At 31.7% G+C, this 25,337-nt stretch overlaps 1 protein-coding gene across 1 annotated transcript in view; it reads left to right on the top strand.

Moving 5' to 3' along the window:
- Pof1b (POF1B actin binding protein) overlaps window positions 1-22,836 on the top strand; it is a 92,150-nt gene extending 69,314 nt beyond the window's left edge. The window contains exons 10-17 of the mRNA XM_063246158.1: window positions 7,451-7,543; window positions 8,349-8,462; window positions 9,255-9,407; window positions 9,752-9,871; window positions 11,440-11,568; window positions 12,320-12,402; window positions 19,064-19,178; window positions 21,220-22,836. Of these exons, the coding sequence (XP_063102228.1) occupies window positions 7,451-7,543; window positions 8,349-8,462; window positions 9,255-9,407; window positions 9,752-9,871; window positions 11,440-11,568; window positions 12,320-12,402; window positions 19,064-19,178; window positions 21,220-21,225 (813 nt within the window). The 3' untranslated portion in view covers window positions 21,226-22,836. The remainder of the gene's footprint in view (window positions 1-7,450; window positions 7,544-8,348; window positions 8,463-9,254; window positions 9,408-9,751; window positions 9,872-11,439; window positions 11,569-12,319; window positions 12,403-19,063; window positions 19,179-21,219) is intronic.
- Window positions 22,837-25,337: the final 2,501 nt, after the last annotated feature.

The raw sequence follows: 25,337 nt of genomic DNA, 5'->3' as shown, positions 1-25,337 counted from the left end.
TAGCGCTATAAGTTTCTCTCCTTTCACAACTTTTGCTATCCTGAAAAAAATTGTTGTGTTTTGTTTTCACTTTATTTCAGTTCTGTGTATTTTTAATTCCCTTCATTTCTAAATTCACTTATGGATTTTTAAAAGCTTATGGTTTAATTTTTAAACATTTATGGATGTTCCCTGTTGCTTTTTGTTGCTGATTTTTAGCTTGATGCCACTATGGTCAAAGAACATTCTCTAAATTCAAATAGTTTTAAACAGTTATTTTGCTTTATGAATTAGAATATGGTATATATAGATATATGTTCCAGGGCACTTGGAAACCATGTGTGCTCTATCAGATGGAACATTTATCAGGTACTGGTTCAATTATTTGGTTGTTGGTACTGATGAATATTTCTATAGTCTTGTTTTTCCTTGAGGCATTGTACTTTTTGTTTGTTTCATGTTGGTCTGTAATTTTTCAGTGAAGCATTATATGGTGGTTGTTTAAAACACTTGACAGAAAATTCTAATATTTCTGTTATTTTTATACTGCCATTTATTTGTTTTTTATTAGAGATTTTTCTTGTTCTTAGAATGATGTTTTCTTTTGAAAGGAAGGTATTATTGGTATCTTGTAACCTGCATATCGTCCTTTTTAAAAAGTTGTCATATATATATATATATATATATATATATATATATATATCATGCCTAATAAATACATTCATCCTGGTGAATTAGTGCATAAATATTATTAGGTTCTGATCCATTTATTTCCCTTTCTCATCTGCAATGTCTGCTTCCTTTTTTCCAATCATCTATCTTTTGTTTTCTCTTTAAATTATTTATAATTTGGGTTTTTTCAAATAGATACCTACAATATTTAACAACTTGTGTGTGGTTTATTTTACTTAGCATTATGAATTCAAAGTGTATCGATTTACCTAAAATTGACTCAAAGCTGTTCTTTTGTGTGGCTGAGTATTAATCTATTGTGTACATATGCATTTCTTTATCCATTTATGTGTTGATGGACATATAGATGATCTTCAAATTTAGTTATTATGAGTTGTGCTGATATAAACATAGATGGGTGTATAACACTGTAATATGTCTTTAAGTCTTTTGGAAATACACTCAGTAGAGGTATAGATAGATTGAATGCAACCTGTATTTTTCATTTTGTGAGAAATCTCCATATTGATGTTCATAGTGATTGTACTAGGTTACATTCCTACCAGCAATATAAAAGGGTTCCTTTTCTCACACAAGGTCGCCAATATTTGTTGTATTTTATTTCTTGATAATCACCATTCTTTCTATAGTAAGAATATCAATGATTTTTAGGTTTGCATTTCTCTAATAGCCAAAGATGTTGCACATTTTTTCATGTACATATTGTTTATTTGTACTTCTTCTGGGAAGTGTCTATTCATTTCAATGACATATTTTGATTGGGTCATTTATTATTTAGGGCCTATTTGTTTTACCTGTATATTCTAGCTATTCTAGATATTAATTCTCTAGATATTATTTCTCTCTTTCAGGAGTATTTGGAAAATTTTCTTTCCCATTTCTCTTCACTCTATTAGTTGTTTTCTCTAGACACTGTGTATAAAATTTTTAATTTGATATTGATTCTTGAAATTATTTTTGTACATTTGGGTTTCTTTTCAAAAATCCTTGCCTAAACCTATGTCTTCAAGAGTTTTGCCTATTTTTTCCAGCAGACTTAGTGTTTCTGTTCTTATACCTAGATCTTTCCTCCATTTTTACTTCATTTCAGTACATATTAAGAGATATGGGTCTAGATTTGTTTTTCTGTATTTAGATAACAAATTTTCTTACTGTATTTCCCCCAAAATAAGCCTTATATTAATTTTTGCTCCAAAAGATACAAGCCAAGATACAACATGGCTTATTTTCAGAGAATGTCTTATTTTTCATATATAACAATTTACAATATAGTCATGTAAATTTACATTTAATCATGTAAAACAATCTGCATTTATTCATTTACTCATGTACAAGAAAATCTACATTCATTCAAATACAGTCATGTCATATTCGGGAAAATTGTAATAACTCCCCAAACCTCAAATTCTGGCCTGAATTTCTTGCAACTCTATTTCCCATAGAGCTATTGGCCCAAATTCCTCCTGTCCAGGAATAGAGTGGCCTATATGAGCATTTTGTGTCCATGTAGCCTGCTCATAGTACATCGGGAACACAGCTGTAAGTGATTTTTATCTCATGAATTCTTCATCCAAATTACAGCATCTTGGAGGCTAGGTTTCACAAAGTGTCATTAAATCAAGTACTAACTGAAGAATTATGAGCTAGGAGTAGTAATAAAATCATGAAAGGTAAGAATAATAGTCCACACAAAATCATCCAAAATTCTAACCACAAAATTCAGAAAATGTTTATTTCACGTAAGTGCGTTAAGTACATCCATTACAACACACAGAGTATTGGATTGTGAAGATTCATGCTAGACACAACCATATCTATTCATTACCAAGTGCACATGTTATTCTTGTATTGTGTCTGTACTCTGGTTACCTGGCAATAAATCTCAAGTTCATCTGTTTAACAGAGTAGTTCACCTCTTGCCCAAAAGTACCCCCTTATATATTTACAAATACTTGATGGTAATCTGTATTGTAATTTAAGTATTAATGTCAATAATATTTATTCATATTTAATTAGATATTAAAATCATTATTTTATAATTCAGTACTTCCATCATGTGTTGCAGTAGACTTAATGCATCTGTCTGGCTGACGGTATTAAATGGAACATATTGGTAGGGTAGTGTTTATATCACAAGCATCCTAAACAACCATGCTAGGACTTAGTTTTCAGTGAGGTCTTATTTGCAGAGAAATACTCTTATTGCAGGGAAATGTTCTTTCTGAATATTTTTTGGTTGAATTTATGGAATTTTTATTATGATTGTGTTATAGAGAGTTCCTTTTCTGGTAGTGGTGATTTGGAGTTCTACATGTCTTTTATACTTGAATATTGAATCCTTTCTTTAGATTTGAACAATTATCTGCTTTTATTCAGTGAATAATTTTTGTAGCTTTTTAGTCATTTTCTAATTTTGCATTTATTTTTATAATTTAGAGGTTGTTTTTACCTTTTTCTCAGCTAGCAGCTATTGAATTCAGCTTCTATGTTTTCTTGTTGCTTTTCAAGATGCCCTAGAGTACATGACCTATTGTATCAATCTTGTCTTCAAGTTCCAACACTGTATTTTCACATTTGACATTCCTTGATACTCCATGCTTTCTTGAGCTTTTTATATTCTGATTTTCTGCTTGGTTTCTTTTCACAATTTCTAATTACTTACCAAAATTTATATATTGTATTATCTTGTTTAACTCAGTCAACATTATCTGTTTCTACTTTAACCTCACTGAACATTTTATTAACTAATTTCTGTTTACATATGTCACCTGTTGAATTTACATACATGTTTCTTCTTTGATCTCTCCAAACATTTTGACTATTTAGTATTTGAGTTCTTTGCCTGTAGCTGCTTCTACTTCCTTCTATTCTTAGAGAGTTAAGGAGTTTTGCAAATATCTTCTTACTTGAATTCTTATTTTTATATTGTTTTTGTGCCACAACTTGAAGATAATTTTGTGCAGAAACACTGTCAATACTATGGTGATGTCTTTGGTTAGATTCTTTCTCCATATAATGTTGGCTTTGGTGGTTTATACTTATCTTCAACTTACTTGATATAATATTTGAGAGTTTTCTTTGTGTCCAAACGTCTTCTATGGACTCAATCTCCAGCAACACACAGAAAGAAATAAACAAATTGCAGTAATATTGCTATCACAAAGGCAAATCAGATGTTGACATACAGTAAATACCAACTCCAACTATGCCACCATTAGCAATAGAAATCAGCAATAATAACAGTATCATGAACATACTGGATATTCATGCCATCAAAATTTATAAGACTACAACTATAACCTCCTTAATAATAGAAGAGGTCTGCAATAATAATATAGTTGCAAAGTCATACTAAATATTGACATATTGCAAATATCTTCTAAAAGCAATAACTATGTTACTGTTAACAATTATAAATCAGTGATAATAGCATAAATTAACTAAAATTCAATGTAGCTTTTAATGATCTCAACAATAAAAATGGAGATGATAGAGAATCAGTCATGCTGGGACTGGGAGGACCCCACCAAGAAGCCAACTAGACAGACTTTCTGGTAAGCCACTCAGTCCAGGGTGGGGGGGAGGGCAGGAAGAGAAAAGTCAGATAGCACCTCCTGTGAGCCTGTGGGCTGAGAATCAACACCCCCATGCCACTCCCTCAGAGCCCCTTGCACTCCCCTGTAAGCAACCAACTGGTTTAAAGGACAGGCTGAGTTGATAGCAACTGAGGTAAGGAAAGCAACTGAATGCTTGTATTGTTTAGTTGATTTTGCAGGCCTGGGCCAGTGGTCTAAGCGTCTGTTGGCAGATAATAGTATTTAGTATAGCAAATATGAAATTTCTATCTTGTTTTGGGGTCCAATATAGCTCTCACCATTTTGTTTTGTTCTGTTCTGATTGTTTTGCTTCATTCAGTGTTGCTCTGAGTGCTTTTATTCTGTTTTGTTTTGATTTGATTTTGCTGTACATGATGGAATGGACAACTAGTGTGAAGATAACAAGGTATACTATGGTAGCCATTGTTTTCTTAGTATCATGCTTTGAAGTTCTGTACTAATGTCATTGCATTGTTTTGATCAGTTTTATTCTATTTTGTTTTGTTAGATTATCTTATCTTTAAAATTAAATAAATAAAGTGTAGATGATAGGGAAGGGGGATAAAGAAGTAAAATTTGAAGAAGAAATGAAGATGACATGACAGAAGAAAGAAAAAATGTGATTAAAATAAATTAAGGACTAAAATAAGTAAATGGAAGTAAGTAAATGTAATAACTATAAGAAACAAGAAAAAGATCAAAGAGTAAAAGAAAAGAAACAACACAAACAGCAACACAACAACACATAAACCAAATAAACAAAGAAAAAGAGCAATGAGTTCAGAAATTGTTCCACATTGAGGTGTTACTTTCCAGATCCAATGGCATTAAAAATCACCAGCAATATGGGAGAGATAATGAGTCACACCTAGGCCTTATTGTTTTACTACACCCACATTTTGTTGTGTGAGTACTGAATCCTGCCCAGCCTTTCCTGCTAGGTGAGGTCATTGAGTGATGTGTGTTCTGCTGCAGGGCTGTATTCACTCCAGTGGCTATTAGTTTTTGTGCCAATCTGTGCCCCAAGCCACTCTTATCCCTAACTTTGTGGCCTTTGAACTTGTAAGGTGTCTCCATTTGTTCCAGTGGTTCCTTTCTTCAAATATCCCAGGATGTGACAAATGCCTAAGCCACAGTATATCCCTGATCGCCTTGTCAGATGGGGAACTAAAACAAACCACTGAGTTGTATCCCAGAAATAAGCATTGAGGGGGACCATGTGTTGCAATAGACTTAATCCCAGTACTTCCAGACTCACCCCACTTAGAAAACTACACATAGATGCCCTGGCTTCTCACCATGGAGGACAGGATCACTATATCCTCCAATACATAAGCTTGCTGCTATTTACTCTGAGGTGACCTAAGACTAGCTATCCTGCTCCTTACAAGTGTCTCTATGGGCATCTCCCCCCACCCCCAGTCAATGTGGTAGGGTGACTCAGAGACTGAAGTGTAGCTGTTCTATGACTTGTGATTTCTGGACCATCTTGGTCTTAAACAGTAATCCTTTCTCAAAATGGCCCTGATTATATCATTCCAAATGTTGTAAGCCTTGCAGTGAATTTCTTTCATAAGCCTGCCATGTAAGAAATGTAACTTACAGAGTAAAACCCCACATGCTATTTGCAGCTTACAATAACCATGAGCTTTTGTTGGAGTTATTACTGTTTGTTGATTGTTTATCATTAGGGCTGCCAACTCTTTCAGGGCTTACCTTATATTTGCTGAAGACATGTTTCCATTTCCAGGACCTGGGGGTTAGAATTTCCAGCTGCTTTTTTTTCCTCTGCATTGTTTTCAAGTTCTCTGGTTCCTTTGTGATTTCTTGCTTTCCTATCTACTCTTTATTGATTCCTATAGCACTTCTTTTCTTTCTCTTTGCTAACATTTTGTTTTTCAGGTGTCTCAATTCCAAGTGCTAGAGATAACAGCTTTTATTCTGTCATTTTTCTTTCATGGATATAGTTCAAATATTTTTTAGCAGGCCTTCTCTGATACTGAAAAATCAGAGTAGAGGCATTATCTCTTATGGCCTGCTAGAAGAAGTCTAGGTTCCCCTACTCAGCTTCTCTTGATAAAATAGAGTAAAACCCCAACCTCCCTTCATAGTATCAACGGACAGCAGTGCTTATGGTTTCATTTTTGCTCAGTAAAGATGAAATAACTATCTTTCTTTCTACTCTGCCTTTCCTGATACTAACTGGGTTAATGGTGTTGGTATGGCTCCTTAGACTCTAATTAAGGGGAAAATCTAGCCTTGTCTCTCAGCCTTTGATTATTTGAGAGTAGAGTTGACATTTTTTTCCTATGGTGTCTCACTGGAGTACTGTGGATGTTGTCTAAAAGTTATGTCTTACTAGACTGTCCTTTCATGATCATTTCTCTAGGAATAGAAGACTTTTATTGGGTCTTCTGTTCTCTGTTTTAATTGTTGTATTTGACTTCCCCCACACCAGTCTATAATATATAAAAAAAAATCAAGAGACTTATTATTGTGTCTTTCCTCACTTCTAAAGATCCTACTTGGTCCTCACTCTTTTCACCATTCTGAGACTTTTAATACTCATATATAACACATAAGGGGTATTTTTTGTATTAAGAGGGCTGTGGAAATGTTTCTTCTCCATTTTACTTAAGTTGAAGTTGTCTTTTAAAAGTATTTTCTTTAATTTTTAAAAAAAGCATTTCATTAAATGAGAATAAAACATTCCTCTCTCTCGTCTTTAAAATTACAGATGATTTTGTACTTCAAAGTTAAACTTGATTAGTATTATATTCTCCTCACCTTAGGCACAACCCATACCCTTGACTGCAAACTTAGGGAAATTTATTTTATTACTTGAAGTTTGACTGTCTCATCTACTCAAACATAATAAAGACTTTGTTGATGGAATTCTACCTCTTGAGAAAAATGATACTTTCTCATGAAAAATATAATAAATCCTTATTCTAAATATCTAGCTGTGATCTTTTTAGGAATATTGCTTGAATTACTTAAATACATTATCAACAAAATGCTTTGAGTCACATCAATACTATCATATCACAAATAAAACTGTAAATATGTTTGCTGGTAGAAACAAAAATAAACCAATCCACTTGAAAGTGATTTTCTGTATACTATATTACCTATTTTTAAATGCTAGTAAAGATAAGCTATCAGTTATTTTCTTCCTGTAGATGAGGAATATATCTGATAAGTCACTCCAGCTAATACTATCAACATTCAGTAACATAAGGGAGGAGCTTGGACATCTTCAAAATGACTTGACAGTAAGATTTATTTTGATTTCTTTCCAAATCTTTTCCAATTCTTAATTTCTTAACAGAAATGAACCATTTAATATACTTTTAAAAATTTTAATAGAGCATAAGATTTTTCTTACCGAGACATAGCCAATTTACTTTATTGATATAGTCAATTAACAATGAAACAGGAGAAACTGTCCATTGTGTAAATAAAATTATGTTGTTCATGCATTTATGATTTAGTTTAGGATGAAGGTGATTAATATTTAAATTCAGGGAATATCCTGCAGAATTAGAAAAATCTGTCTCATTGAATTGGAACTTCCCCCTTTTCTGTACAATTAAGCATATTCCTAACTTGTCACCAAACATAACTTGAAAAATTCTCTAAGAATTTATTCTTTTATATTTTATATTTTAATTGTTCCTGGAATCAACAGTTAGATATATTCAAAATACTTTCAATAAAATTAACTCCTTGAGAACTTTTAAGTGTTTGGGGGTATACTTTTATGCCTCTAATGAATACAGTTAAACTTTAACCTAAAAAGGCACTATCTGCTGAAATTAACAAGGAGTATTTATAAATAAACATTTAAATATTTCAGAAGATTTTGCTTCATTGAAATGAGTTATATATTCATTTCAATAGACAGTTTTAAAATTTCAATCATTTTAAAACTGTATCTTGCTTAGCTTTCAAGAATTCTGTTTTATTAAGGAACTACAAATGGGAAAAGTGTTTTGTAAATCTTTCATTGTAAACAAGTCTTTGTATGTATATTGGTAAGTTTCTATAATTGAGTCCTAATAAATAACATGCTTTCAGTCACTGGAAAATGACAAGATAAGACTTGAGAAGGACTTGGCATTCAAAGAATCTCAAATAAAAGAGTATGAAGAACTTTTAGCATCAGTGAGAGCAAATAATCGCCAGCAACAAGTAAGTTGATACATTTGTTGATGAAAAACTAGCTTAATAACTTTTTATATGTACAGTCACTTGCATATTATAGTTTAGAGATTCAATTCATATGGAATTTAAACATGATAAAACAATGTGTTCATATGAGAAATGACTAGCTTTAGGTATTTCCAATGACTAGTAAACTTACATACTTTAAATAAAAATATATGCAATCACAGGTATTTCTATTGTTGGGTAATGATAAAAATTACATCAACACTGAAAATCTAAATTCAGTATTAGATAATGTAGTACTGTTTTAATTAAAACAGCATTTATAGATTTTAACTTGTGTATGTATCATGAACAATAAATTAATATATGAGCTCTAATGGAGTCTTCCAGATTTCTGAATAGAGATAATTCCTAGAAAATTGTAAAGAATCACTAAGGATCACCCCTTCTTAATCTTCACTCTTATGACTGTCCTGAATTCTTACTTAGATGCTAGTTGTCACATGTGTACCAGGCACATGATCTTTTTTTTGATACCTACAATATTGTCAAATAGTAGTAAGAATCTGAAGGCTAAATTGAAACACTGAAAACTAGCTCATATTGATTGCTTCTCACATAAGATAGTGAAACGAGACTAAGGGCGAAACTAATATATTACATGACTGATTTAACATAAAAGCTAAAACTAAGAATGTAAGTAAATGGGCATGTACAAATATTTGCTTGATTTTAATGAATCAATCAATTAAAAGAGCACTCCCCTCAAAAGATAAAATGCATTTGTCTTTTGTATTTGTGTCTTCCTTACAGCAAGGACTTCAAGATTCAAACTCAAAATGCCAGGCATTGGAAGAAAATAATCTTTCTCTACGACATACACTGTCAGATATGGAATACAAATTAAAAGAAATGGAGTATTATAAATGCAATTTAGAACAAGAGAATAAAAATCTTAGATTTCAGGTATTAAAAGTTTGTTTTAAATATGTACTGTTGCTTTAATTCTATCTTTACAATTCTAGCATTGGCACTAGTTAAAATGTATATCTAATAGATATCATCAGTCTTTTTGTGAATATATATATATATTTCATATTTATCTTGAAAAGGGCAAAGATTTCTTTCAGATGGCCTCACATATGGTTCTTCTACTGATATTTGAATGATATGTAAACAGATTCTGAAAATTTCTCTTATTTTAATGTCATTTAATCATGTGGTTTCTGTGTTATTAATTAACCTTTGTAACATAGTATTTATTTTCTTCATATCAATACAATTACAAAAAGATATTTTGTCTTGTATAGGTTTCTGAGACTTGCACAGGCCCAATGTTGCAAGCTAAAATGGATGAAATTGGTAAACACTACATGGAGATGGTCAAAAACTTGAGACTAGAGAAAGACAGAGAGATCTGCAAGTTAAGGGTATGTTGATCCTACATTGTATAAATAATAGCTCAACAAAGACCTGATAGTTATAAGTTTAAAGCTATGAGGAAAAGTAATGGAGTTTTAGGAATATGTTGTAGAACACTTTGTTTTAAACACATGTTACTGCTGTCTTTATCTATCAGGTAGGAAATTAAGACATTACTTTCATTGCTTTGTGTTTTTTATAAATTTACTTTGTGAGAAGATAGAGAAACCTTTATGATCATGATTAAACCATGCATATGTGAACAAGAACAGTATTAAAGATTATTCAGCAAAGCCATAACTTAATTCATAAAAATCCTTACTTAACTTTGAGATAGGATAAATCTCAAGGGCTTTGTCAAGCACAAGGGTAACAATAGGGTTAAATTTCATGTACTTGTAACTGGTATCAAAATTAGAGTATTTTAAAGGATAAGCATGTAGTACTTTACCTTGTAACCATTTGTTGGGCCGACTTAGTATAACCCTTAATTTATTGATCGCTAAATATACTTACATACACTTAACTATTTTAGTGGACCACATGATTGTATTAGTCAGTGTTCCCATTGCTGGATGCAATATCCAACACGTAGAGTTTAAAGAGAAAATGTGTAACTTAGCACGCAGTTTGGAGAAATTAGTCTATTGTCAGCTGACTTTCAAGGAGGAATATCATGCCAAAAGGGCATGGCAGAGCAAAACTGCTTTGTTCATAGGGGCTGAGGAACAGAACGGGGGAACAATGCTAGAGAAAATCAGGTGAAGGACCATTTATATGACTCAAGGCCATACCTCCATGATCCACAACCAAGACTTTTCTATACTAATCTGCTACGTGTTTCTTAATCTAACAAATTTGACATATCAGATGACAATGATAAAAGATTTTTCTCTCCAAATATCAGTTCACAATCTTTTTCAATGAATAAAAATGAAACAAAATATAATTTGTTAAAAAGCATATTGATTTTTTAACCAGATTTCTTCTACTGGTTTACTCTTCATCACAACTTTATTAATAGCATTCTAATTTAACTGCCATCTGTGTGTACATACATGATGAAGAGAAAGGTTGAGAAGCTTTGTAGTCAGAACACCTGTCTTATAGTTGCAGATTTGTTATTAGGTAATTCAGTGTTCTTTAACCTCTGAAATTCAGTTACCTCTTATAAACAAAGATTATAATATTGCTTATTTCACAAGGATGTTATGAGTACTGAGACAAGTCAGACAGGAAGAATAATTTGTGAACTGAAAACCACAGGAAAATACCAGTATTAAAATGTCAGTATACAAAGGAATCTGAAGTTCCTGTTTTCTTAGCTTTATTTTAATTATTGGACTGCAAGACTATTTCTTAGATAATAGTTTCAAATAGTAAGGGTGCCTTTCAATATAAGAATTTCCTAACTGATATTATAATTCATAAAATTGTATAGAAGTTTATAATTCGTGGTACTTTGCTTTTCATTTCATCATTAGCTGTACTTTGTGTTAACCAAGCCACACTGGAATTTAATTACATTTTCGTCAATAAGGATTATAATAGTACTTATTTCTTTCTAAATCCCTAGTCCCAATTAAACCAATACCAAAAAGATGTTTCAAGAAGAGAAGGAAGCTGTAGTGACTTCCAGTTCAAGCTTCATGAACTGACAAGCTTGCTGGAAGAGAAGGATTCTCTCATAAAGCGTCAGTCAGAGGTAAGAAAAGAAAGAGGGAGAAGAAAACTAACGCAACTCAGCACTGTAAGAAAAATACTTCCTCTGGACTAGAAAAAGACACATTTCCAATACATACTTTATTATATGACAGTGTCCTGAGATTTATATTTCAGAAGAGATAATTCAAATGAAATATGAACTTTAATCAAAAATTAAGTGCTATTATACTGCGCTTATTCATTACTAGTAAAACTCCCCATAATCCTGTGAAGCACTTAATATATTATGAGCTGCTTCACCAAAGAACTGCATTAGATTTCTTCCTGTGTCTGCAGCATATAGCCTAGCATCTGGCATATGATAAGTACTGAAGGAACTACCAAAAGTGATGGGTAATATATTACTATTATTGAATAAATGGTGCTTAGAATTCATATTTACCGATCAACTTCTGTTATGAAGCAACAGCTGCTTCCATGTTAAAGTTTTGATACTTTTATATTTTTTATAACAAAAACTTTCACACCTTTATTTTGGGAACTATAACTTTGGTTATTACTATTACTTGAATGCTTTCACTTTAGTTAGTGATTTCCCCTAAACTCATATAAATTCCTGAGTACTGTAGAGAATCACTATATTCTATTTAACATTTGGTATTCAAACACTCACCACAAGGCTAAAAGTGAAGGGATTAGCAATTATCAGTAACCTTGTTAAGTTATCAAATATACTTCTTACCCTCATTTCTACATTTTTTCAAGTGATTTTATTGTCTTTTATTCATAAGGAACTCTCAAAGTTGAGACAAGAAATATACTCATCTCATAACCAAACCTCCAGTGGTGGAAGGACTACTATTACCACCAAAAAGTAATGTATTTTTTAAATAAAATTAAATATGATTTTTATTGTATAATTTAAGTCATTGTACTTTTAATTGACAAATATATAGATGTAGATACAAATATAGATACCACTACACAGACTTTGGTATTTTCTACTAGCTGGTAATTCTACTAAAGAATAAATACTCATAGTACATTGCTATTATGTTAAATACAACCCTGTAACTACCTTTCCAATACTTATACTGTATTAGATACTAAAGAAGTTAAAATAAGTAACTGATGCTTTATCCAACCATATTAGGTTGAACTTGCTGAGTTGCACATGATGACACCCAATTTAAACTAAAAATTAGTAAATTTACTTAGTGGTAGTTGCTTAATGTTCAGATGATGTGTGTGCTCTAAATGGGTCTCATAATTTTTTCTATATATCTTGGCACTGCTCTTTGCTGGGTAAACATCACTGTCAGACAGTGGCCTCTCACCAATAGTGACATAACTGCAGCTTATATTCTAGCAAATTTACAAAACAAATAAAAACTATGTTTTGCATATGTACCAACTCCCCAGAGTGAAGGTAATCATTATGTACTCCAGGCATGTACTAATAAAAAATTAAAGAGTTTCAGCAAATGTCTACATTGCATATTTCATGTAAATGTAATAATTGTAACTTTATTTTGCATTTTCAAGATGTGTGTGTGTTTTAGCATATGCCAGCACTTCACTCTTTTCACTGCTAATAATACCCCATTTTATAAATATACAATATTTTATCTATTTATCAGGTAATAAAAATTTGCATTGTTTTTAATTTTTGGCTGTTATGAGTAATACTACTCTAATTACATTTCTACAAGTTTATGTAGGATATGCATTCATATTCATTTCTTTTGAGTATATACCTAGGATTTGGGTATCTGTTTTGCCTGTTGTTGGCAGGAAACATGATAACTCAACATTTAACTTTCTGAATAACTGCCATATTGCTTTTAAAAATAGCTGCACCAGTGGACATCACCATTATCAGTGAATAGAGTTTTAATTTCTCCCCAGCCTGGTTAACATTTGTTATTATCTCTTTTGTATTTAACCATCCTAAGTGGTGGGAAGTAGTATCCCATTATAGTTTTGATATTTATCTCCCTCACAATTAGTTTTAGTATTTCATCATATGCATTTTTCCATTTATATCTTTGAATAATGTTTATAAAATTTCTTTAATTGGGTTGTCATTTGTTAATTTTCATAAATCTTACATCTTCAATACAAGTCTGTTATCAGAGATATGATTTGAAATCTTGTTTTTTTTCATTCTATGGGTAGTTAACTGTTGTAACAGTCATTTGCAGCACAAGTTTATAAAACTTAAGTAAGTCTAATTCATCTATTTTTGGTTTAAACTTTGATATCATATGAAAGAAAAAACTGCCTAAGCCAGGCCATAAAACTTCATAGCAAGGTTTATGTCTAAGAGTATTATCATTTTATGAGATTTAGATCTATGTTCCACTGTTACGTATTTTGTGTGATATGAAGTTCATTCTTGTGTATTGGGATATCCAGTACAAATTGAGGAATTTGCTATTTATTTCTCTACTATGTTGATTTGGTATACTTCTCTAGAGTTAAATCACTTTAAATGTAAGGACAAATTTTCAGACTTCAGTTTTATTCTTTCATTTTGTCTTATAGTAATCTCTACAATGTTTTGAATAGCATAGCTTTGTAATACATTGTGAAATTATAAGTATGAGGCTTCATGCTTTCATTCTTTCCAAGATTGTTTTGTCTGTTATTGGTCCCTAGGTTTTCCATATTAATCTTAGGATAATTTTGTTAATTTCTATAAAAAGTGCATCTCAGATTTTTAGGAATTTCATTGACTATGCACAAAAATTTAGGTCACATTATAATCTTAATACTAAATCTTCTGATGAAAGAGCATGGGACCCTTTTCCACGTAAGCCTCTTTAATTTTTTGTTTGTTGTTTTATGTTTTGATTTTGTTTTTCCTTTTTTCTTTTTTATAGTGCTAGGAACCAAACTCAGGACTTTACATATGCTAAGTAAACACTGTATGACACCCTCAACTTTATTGTCTCAAGGCCATTTTATATTTAGTTTTCATCGCATAAGTGTCTTAGTTATTTTCTCATTGCTAGGACAAAATATCTGACACCCACTAGTTAAGGAAGGAAAGTTTTATTTTAGTTCACAGTTTGTAGAGGTTTCAGTTCATAATCTGGCTCTAAGGCAGAGTGGCGTGGCAGAGGAGACAGTCCATGCCAGAGAAGGCAGCAAGCAGCAACAAGTTTTCCTTTCTTTATCTCATCCAAACTATAAGACAATTGGATAGTGCCACCCACACCCAGGTTAGGCCTTCCTATTATCCACACCTAGAACTGCACTAAACCAAGTAGAGGCCTAATCTATTTATCATACCCCCATGATCCAGGTACTGGATCCAGTATCACATACCCATGACTCAGGTACTCACAAAAGCTTCACTTAGGAGCACATGAAGCTTTAAGAGACATTTTAGCTATAAATCATTAAAAAATCTTAAAGTCCTTATGCTAAATTATTCCTAAATATTGTACTTATTAGTTTTTAAACTTTTATTAGTACATAATGATTGCATTCATTTGGGGAATTGGTGTATATACCTAACATATATTATTTTTATTTTCCTTTTCCTTTGTCCCTTTCCCTTCTATCGCTAGATAACCTTTCCATTTGCAAAAGATCTGTATCCTGTTTCCTATTATCTGTCTTATTTTTGTCCTTTAAATTATAGGATTTTCATATAACAGAAGCCATGTAGCATTGAACTCGCATGCGTGATTTATTTTGCTTAACATTATGGTCCCAAGTTACATGCATTTTCCTAAGTGACTTGAGTTTGTCTGCATGTATCACTAGTACAATGCCTTTCACTATTTCAGAAAGATACCTAGAAGAAGAACAGTTGGGTTGAATGTCTCCTTTTAGTTTTGTGAGGAATCTCCACCCTAATTTTCATAACGGTTGTACTAATTACATTCCCGCCAAAAAATGTAAGATTTCATTTACTTTGCAGCTTTATCAGCATTTGTTATAATTTAATTCCTCGATGAAAGCCATACTTGCTGGAGTAAGATGAAATCTCAATATTGTTTTCATCCACATTTTAGTAGCTGCAAATGTTGAACTTTTTTCATGTATTAATTTGTCATTTGTATCATTGTGAGAAGTATGTGTTCTTTCCAGTTGTCCAGTTTTGGATGGCTTTTTATTTTGAGGGGTCCAATATTTTTGTGTTCTTTATATATTCTAGATATTATTCCTCTGTTTGAGGAGCAGCTGCCAAATTTCTTCTTTATTCTATACATTGTTTCTTCATGCTATTGATTTTTGCTAAGAGAAAGCTTTTCATTTTTTTATGTCTTAGTAAATAAAATTATTATATTTATTTTCAGAGTGTTAATTACAAGTTATAGGACTGCAATTGATATTTTGTGTTCATCTTTTTTCAGCAATTTTGCTGAAGTCATTTGTTGTTTATAATAGTTTCTTATCACACTTCTTTAAATTTTTATATCATTTGCAAATAATGACAGTTTGACTTCATTTTCTATCTGGATTCCAGAATTTTATTTATTTTTGTTGCCTAATTTTCCTAGAACCTTCAGTGGTAAATAGAAGTGGTCAAAGTTAATACTTCTTTTTTTCTTGGACTTAGGGGAAAAATGCACTCTTTAACTATTAAATAATGTTACCTGTGGTCTTTTATCAAGTTGAAGATGGTCCTTTCTAATCTTAGATTATGGAACTATTCTAAATCACAAAACTGTTTCAAAATTTTTCTGATGCTTTTTATATACCTATTTAAATTATCAAGATTTTTGTTTTTTATTAACATGATGTATGGCAATCTTGCATTCTTTGAAATAATATCCATTTGTTCATAATGTATAATTATCGTTATGATACTGCATTTGAAGAATTCTGTTGAGAATTTTCTTTCCATATTCATAAATGACCCATATAAAGTTTTCTTGTGACATGTGTGATCAAAATATACAACAAATGTTTAAGTAAAAAATTACAGTAAAAGACACATAGCCATTGACCCCAAAAGTACTTTTCCACACTTTGAACACACTTATCCCATCATTCTTGCCACTTTTGAAGCAGTTTTAGAACTACTCTTTCTTAGAGGTCTTTACAAGTTATGAGAAAAAAAATACAGTGAGTACTGCTGCTTAGTGACATCCAACTGAAAGCAGGCTTCTAAAACCAGTACAGTATGTCCTAATCAACTTTATATTATGGATCTGTTGTTATGAATTTAGGACCTTACCTGAAGTGAAAATGACTATGAAGTTAAGCATTGTGAATGGAATCAGGACATTGAGGCAGCCTAGAGTGGGTAACAAAAGACACTAAAGAAAATGACTTCCAGAACTGTCTAAGAAAGTGAGAATGATAGAATAAGTATTTTCAAAATCTGTTTAATGGCTCTGTGTCTTTTACCGTAATAAATTTTTAACTGAAACATTAACCATATGTTTTGATCATGTCTCTTATTTTTTTCTGATTTGGTTTCAGGGTAAAACTAGTTTTGTGCAATGAAAAATACTTCTATTCGGAAGAATTGGTATCAACTATTCTTTAAGTGTCTGATAGTATACTAGATGGAGTTATTTGAGCCCAGACTTTATAGAATTTTTTAAAATTGGTAAATTTAATAATATTACTTATTACACATGTATATAGTGGATATGTACCAGGTAGATGCCTGAAGCTTCAGATAGTATCAAAACTATATTTACTAGGTTTTTCCTGCTCATTCTTTCCCTAGACCTTAACATCAGCATATTATTTTGGCTTTTCCCCTTATTAAGTTCAGAGTTTAATCTTTTCTCTTAAACAAAACTTATCTTTCTTTTTTGAATATCTCAATTGCCAAATTGCTACTTTTATAGCTTGGGCCCATTATGAATAGTGGTACCATGACAATTGACACAACTGAGAACCCACTAAGTTACTAACAGGTAAGTAACATACAGATATGACAAGAATACGAAGGCTGATTCACATCCCAAAGAGGAGCAGGACAGCAGAAGATTTCATTATCTTACTCAGTGCAGTGCAAAATTTAAAACTTTAGAATTGTATATTCCTGGAATTTTCCATTTACTACTTTGTCTATTTTACTGTCTGATTTTCACTACATCTGATGAGAACTATCCTGTTATCCTATGAATTTTTCCCTCCTTGAGTACTCTTCTTTTCTGTGGCTCTTTGTAGGATTCTCTACCACTGCCTTTTAGCAATTTGAAAATGATATATCCTGCCATGGTATTCTTCATATTTATTTTTCATGAGGTTCAATTAACTTATTGGATCGGTGTGCTCCAGTTATTAATCAAATTGGAAAATAATTCAGTTATTTCTCCGTGTACTTTGTTTCCTGCCACTCTATGATACACACACATACGTATACATAGAGGACGTGTACATATAATGTATGTAATAATTCTCCATAGATAACTCAGGCTAAGTACTATTTTTCAGTCTTTTTTCGTTTTTAGATAATATCTCGTGATATCTTCAAATTTACATATTTTTTCTGTAATACCTAGTCTGTTAACCCCATTCCATAGTTTTCTTTAGAACTCCAATACATTGCTTTTTATGTTCTCCATTCCTTTTCTCATTGTGCTAATACTTTTCTCTTGCTTCTTAAATATACATTTTATATTCATACATCTCTACAGTCGCACTTTTTATCAGTGTTAGTTTTTGGTCTGTTTCTACTTATTTTCTCTTAATTATTCGTCATGTCTTCTTGTTTCATTGTATGATCACTAACATTTAATGAAATTCCACATATTAAGATTTTATATTACATGCTGGACATTTTTGATATTATTTAAAACACTTGAAGATTTTAGGATAAAGTGAAGCATTTGTGTTTGTCTTCTGTAATACAAACACACTAAATAAAAATATGTATTAATAGTAACTTTCAAATAATTTAACAAAGTCTGATTTCATAAACTGTAATAACCACGCAGTCTGATGCTAATTTCATCCTACTACAAAAGCAGTAATTATGTGTTGTCTATGGGATGCCCTCTACATTAGGTTTTTTCACTTTGGTTAGTGGAATGCAAAACTTTACCATTCCTAGGTGAACTCAATATATTGTCAGTCTGCTCCTTTCTAATCTCTGTTTAAGCTTCGATAGCTTCTTCACATACATATGTTGATCAGCTATACGAAAGCCTGCATAGGCACTCTTCAACTTGTGGTTTTCTCCTTATTAGGCCCAGCAAATTCTGATTGTTTTGGGTATCTTTGCTATAAACTGTCTGCTTAATTTCTGAGAGTTCCAAATTGTGTGATTTTCCTTTTTCTATCCTGTAATCAAAAAAATCTCCAAGCAGAGAGCTAGGAACTTGTAGGCTTCATGTCATTTACTTTCCCATCTCTGGTATCCCTATCCTGTGCTTCCAGTGAACCACAATGGCCAGAAGCAGAATGTCCTCCTCTTATTACTGCTCTTTAAAAATAATGGTAGTAAATCACTGTCTATTATGCGAGGATATTTTTTCGAGTTTAAAATCATTCAGAAGCAAATTGATTTAATAACAGGACTCTGATGCCACCTGTAAACACTTTCTTATATACAGGTACAGGACACAGTATCCAATCCTAGGCCTCCTGTATGATGACTATGAATATATACCACCAGGCAATGACACACAGACAATTGTGATTGAGAAAACAGAAGACAAATGGACTTGTGTAAGTTTATGTGATGTTTAGTCTTATTTTGACTACATTTTCTCCTTTAAATATTGAGGTAAAATATCAAATGTCATAGGCAGTTACGAAGACGGGATAGAGATATTTTAATAGAATTTGTCTTGCAGTCTCCACTATTTCAGTATTTATAATTATTTTAGACTCTTGAAAGAAGAAAAGATATGTGTTTATTTTTTAACTAGTTTGTAAGATCCTCCACCTTTAAATCTTAATTTGTAGTCAGGCTACTGAACAGGTATTTCAATGTCATGTACTCAAAACATCCTTGAAGATGAACAGACAATATAGATTTCAACATCTGTTTTCTAAGTATTTTAACCCATTATTAAGGAACTGGTTATTAAACCCTTCTTATAAAGGATTGACAGATATTTTCCTAAAGCTCTTATGGATTAATTTACTAAGGTAGTGATCATCAAAGAGTAAATGTGTATTCCTTAGCAAAGTAGTTCTCTCCAGGGGTAATTTTGTCCCTGGTACACAATTCCAAATGTTTGAAGAAAATTTTGGTACTTATAAATAAGAGGTAGGTATATAGGCATTTAAGGGGATATAGGCCAAGACTGCTGCTAATCATTCTACAATGTGGAGGATAATTCCTGATTAAGAATCATCCTGCTCAAGATGTTAATAGTGCTGAGGCTGAAAAATCTTTTGAATACAACAAAAAATTTAGTTTTTCCTAATTATATATCCCTATATGTGTCTTGGAGATTCTAATAGTAATCCAGTGAGATCATAGGAATGTACAATATCTCTCTGGTGCAATGGATGAACAAAGGTTGGGAATTCCAGCTCTCAAACAATACACAATCTAATTTAAAACATTGTGAAAGTAATACGTATTTTGTTAAAATTCCTACCTATCAAACTACTTAGGTACTAAAAGCAGGCAAAAATCAACCTATGATCATTACAGTAAATAAATGGTTATTGTTAGAAAGTGAGCACAGATTGCAAAGGAAGTATAAGGGCATTTTGGTTACTAATGATACTGTTTTCTGAGCTTGGTGATGGATGCAAATGCATTGTTGAATTTTTAAAATTTGATTAGTTAGGTGCTTATCATAGGTACTTTTACTACATCTTTATTCTACTTCAAGATATATACTGTCACAATATGTAACTGATAAATATGCAGATGGTGATCAAAATTCTGTAGAACCTTTTGAAGAAATATTAAAATTGCATTGTTAATGTCTATTAATAAAATTAAGCATTTGTAAAATAGCTCACTTTAAAATATCTTTTGATTAAACTCTCTATGAGAAATATTTTATCTTTGAAGCCCTTCCATAACTATAATAAAGATATCAATTTGTACAATATATTTGTCCATCATTAGTAGAAGCAAGCAATTAGTAATAACCCTAAAACAAGAACATTTATGTAATTTGATATTTACAACGCTGTTTTTCTTAGGTCATCAATTAGTTGAGTGATACTTGGTACTAATTATCAACTGCTAAGGGGTATCTGTAGAGCCAAGAATGACATTAGTGGCAAAATTTAAAATTTGTCACTCAGGAATGATTTCATGCTGAAATTCAAGACTTAAAAACAATTACTGTCTCTTAACCATATGTGTCCTAGAAGTGACAGCAATGTTAGAGACTCCCAAATAGTGAGTAGCAATTTCTTCTCTATCCACTAAAACCTATAGAAATAAACATTAAAATTGATAAGCTTGAGAGGAGATATAGAAAGTTCAAAATATATTTAAATTCACAAATTATAGAGCCATATTTATTATTAAAGACCTTAGGCCATGTATTTAATTTCTAAATATGACATAAAGGATGAAATGTATTCACTCTTCCCTCCTTGTCATTTAAGTGTAAAGTATATAGCTCGACTAAAGTCAGAGAAATCATTGTTTCAATATCATATCAAAGTACCACAAAAGCATGTTCCCTTTGTTTTTATATGTGTCAATCCAAATAATTTTCTGTAACTGTGTACACACATTAACAATATCTTTATGAACTAATTGTAACATAAACTTTTTTTTCTTTTCTAGCCATGAATGGAACCACTTTAAACTTTCACAACTCAGAGGTGGCTTTCTCTGTCTACATTTTGTATTTTAATTATTAATTTTTCTGTTGATAAAGGCTAATCAGATTTTTTAACCATACCAGTACTCAATGAATCAAATGGAATGACTAAATTCGGCAGATGAGTTGTTCCAGTTTATGAGAACTGAATCTTTTCTGCAACACTTATGTATTTAGTATACATACAAACCAAAAGAGTAACCTGCTTGCTTAAACTTTGATTGGAGACACTGTAGAATATAACCCACAATTTTTCACATAGGTTGCTTTCTAGGTATTGAACTAAGTTATAGAAGATAGAGACTATATGTTATTCAGTTGGGAGATTTTCTTTGATGTGAGATGTGCAATTCTGCTGCAGAATTTAATAGTTTTAACAAAAAGGTAAAAAGCAATTGAAAAAGTAGTTCAGTGCACTACATATATAGTCTAAATTTGTTTTTCTCATATTAAGCCTATGACTAAAAGAAGATATTTTGTTGCATGTGGTTTACAGCTCTTGAAAATGTAACTGTATCAAAGGTGATAGTTAATTTCACTTAGCAGGGAAGTGGGATATCTTTTTAAATAACTAAATCCACTAAATTGTACATTATGCTACCTGGTTCTAAGTACATATCAGCCCCTTGGCAAATCTGTCATTTCATAGCACACTTGCTCCCAAATTAGTCCACTCACATCCTTAAAAGCACGTAACATTATATTGTAGTATTGGACAGAAATAAGGTAGACTTTTTCATAGTGTTATACAAATATAACACTGAAATACTGTATAAATATAAAGGCTTACTGAATAAATACAGCAACAACACATATTTGATAGCTGTATCAAATTTGAAAGAAATATTTTATAATATTTAATGTACTCAGAATTTTACCAAATGGGCTGTATTACTGTATGGAGTAAATAGAAATATTTCTTAAATATATTACAAGGATGAAACTTTTAAAAATTTCTTCCTGTGGCAATTGAGAAGTCAGCACATTGCTGAATCATTTGAGCTATGGATAGGAATAGATGCTTATGGAAAAGTCCCTAGCCTACCTAACCTTTTTTAAAAATGCATACAAAATTTAGTAGTCCAGAGTACTATATTTTTTTTGTCTTTTTGTTTTTTATCGGTACCAGGGATCGAACTCACGACTGCCTGCTTGTAAAGCAGGCACTTATGCCACTGAGCTAAATCTCCAGCCCCCAGAGTACCATATTTTAAAAATACATGTTTGTTTCCAATTTGTGATTGAGATCAATAGAAAAGTAATGCTGTCTTTTCCTCTTACCAGTTTAAGGCAGCTTATGTATGAAAACTGCAAAGATATCAAATGAGGAAAGCTTGTTTACCTAACTTCTATCTTGGTGTTTTCACTTCAAACTTGTCAAATAAAATGGAGACAATAATGATATGCAAAATAATTTGTTTATGTGTCTAAATACATTAAATATCTGCATGGTTTTTGTAGAAGCTGAGGCAGCAAGTATACAGATGAATTTTGAATTTTGCTTTCTATTTTCCTAAGTTACTATCATGTGAGTATTTATTTTGTAACAAGCACCACTGTAATAAAACATTTAAAACAAACAGCATAAGGACTTCCTGATGTAAAACACTACAAATGTCATTTAACATAGTTTAACCTCCAGTTGACTCAGCCCTCTGCTTTCAATTAGATTTTCTTTGGTTAAAAATCTAGTTTTCTATGTTCTGTAACTCACTTATTTCAGGCATAATTTCCCACAATTCATTCTTCCCATCTCTGTATTGATGTTTTATCTGTTACTTTTTCTTTTTTTGGTACTGGGGATCAAACTCATCACCTAGAGCTTGCCAGGCAGGCGCTTATGCCAAGCTGAATCCCTAGCCCCTGTTACTTTTTCTTAACATAGGCAGTACAAAAAGAAAAAAATAAATCTTTAAAAATTGTAACTCTATGTCCAATTTAGATCACTTTAACAAAAACTCATCATCATATCTCTCCCACTTTGCAAGCTACAAAGATGTTTCTTTTGAAAGTAAATATGAAAATATTTCCTCAGATGGTATATATTCCCTATCACAGAAAATTATTAAGCTTACTCTTTTTCTATAGTACTTTTTGTGTAATTAAAAATACAAATTATTTCATATCCATGCTAGGATAAATAGTAAATAGAAAATAAATACGGAACATAATGAACACATCTTTTTAAATAAAATATTTATTCCAGAACAAGATATACTGTCTGTTTAGTCTGCAAAGGCATAGTGGAATTGTTACCTACTATAGTTACATGATAACCAATATCAATTTATGACAGTTTGGGTAATCTTGGATTCATCTCTTGTAGACAATGAGATGGTAAGCCCATGGTCTTGAAATTTATATTCTCATTGTACCATGCTAAAATAATACTTTTGTCACTGAGGTGTGTTTCTGAAATCCTTTATGTTAAGAGGCAGCCTTTGTAAATTTTCTCTGAATCCACAGACCACTTATGAAAATAGTATTGAATATCCCTTACTTATACATGCCAAGATCCAACAAAGCAGACCAGTTTCTTAAAATAGGAGTATAATCTTTTTGATACAATTCACTAAAGAGGTCTGATGACAGTCATGGTATAATTGAGGAGGTTTTCAATATAGCAGTGATGAACATTTTAGAGCTTTCAATCATACAAATAGCCCAATGTGGCATGAATGTCATAGACTTGCCACTGCTGATCCAGGATAACAGCATTTTGGATCCAGGTAAAAGTATAGGAAGTACTTTAGAGGTTAAATGGTATAATGTCAATATTGCCAGTTGGTTCAGATTTTAAAATGGAGCAGGAATCTTTGGAGTTACTCGGGAGATGTTCAAAGAAAAAGGCATAATAAAATTTGGAACAGGCACATGAAACATTTATAGTGCTAGATAGAGCCTTGAACCCAGCTATTACATTATCCTTAAATATTTTCCTTTCTGTCATGCCTTAAGCTATTTACAAGTGACAAGTAGACAAAACTGTCTGCTTGGACGTAACAGCCCTAAACTGTTCTGGAAAAATGATTCTCCATTAATTTCAATTTATTGTCTTTCTCGTGAAGGTACTTTGAACTGCAGTTCTACATTTTTAGATGGAAGCTATCATGCACATAAGGAAAGTTTGCGCCAGTAAAATTATAATTTTAAGGTAGTACTTCATTTGTAACTTGAACTGGATTCATGTTTTACCTGGGCTGAAGTTTTCTAGGCCTAATTTCTAAGAAAATCTGTCCACTTTTATCCTGCTCCAATGTAACCATGAATAACAGAAATGACATCTTAACATAGATCTCTGTGTCCTTCAGAAATTCTGCAATGCATTCTTCATCTAGCCTCCAGAGTCATCTTCAAAAATATAAATAGTAACATATTACTCTTTTCTCAAAACTCCTAAAAGGCTTTGCACTTTAAACTTCTCACAGGTCCTAACTCGTTTCAGACCCTCACAGTTATTCACCGAAAGCTTGTTCCTTTCCAGCTATTTATATTTATAGATTTTTCTGCCCTGGTCTTCCACAAGAACTTTATGTAACTAGCTCCTCTTTGCCACTCAACTCAAATGACATACTCTCTAAGGATTGCCTCTATCTACTCACCCCTTCTTACTTGTTTAAGTAGAAACACAGAAGTATGCCAGAATTACACAGAGTGCTTTGTTTTAACATACTCATATGGTAGCAACATGTGTAAATTTGCTGGAAATGCAAAATTGTAGGCACCACAATTGAATTAGAATATTCATGTTAGTTTTCCAGATAAATTACACCTGAGAACTACTAATCTTAACATGTAAATCTAATAGGTTTCTTTTTGTTTGGTTAATGACTCTTTTTAAAGAATAATTCAATTGACAGATTTTAACTAATAGTTTTATGTATCTAGTAATATGAATTTTATTGAAGGCTGGTTAACTGAAACAATCTTTCCTAAATACTGCAATCAGTACTTCTTTTGTCTATATATTAGAAACATAATTATATTTATTCATTTCCAAGGACTATGTCATGTAAACAGGTTAAGAACCTTAACTTTTCTCCATAATACTAATGGCAGGTCTCAAAATGGGGATTTTACT

The sequence above is a fragment of the Cavia porcellus genome, unplaced genomic scaffold (assembly GCF_034190915.1).
Source record: "Cavia porcellus strain 051 isolate PalLab524CR breed Dunkin Hartley unplaced genomic scaffold, mCavPor4.1 scaffold_3, whole genome shotgun sequence".
In the NCBI taxonomy this organism is placed as follows: domain Eukaryota; kingdom Metazoa; phylum Chordata; class Mammalia; order Rodentia; family Caviidae; genus Cavia; species Cavia porcellus.
Note: the sequence above shows the minus strand (reverse complement) of the source record. Positions and strands in the feature narration are given on the sequence as shown.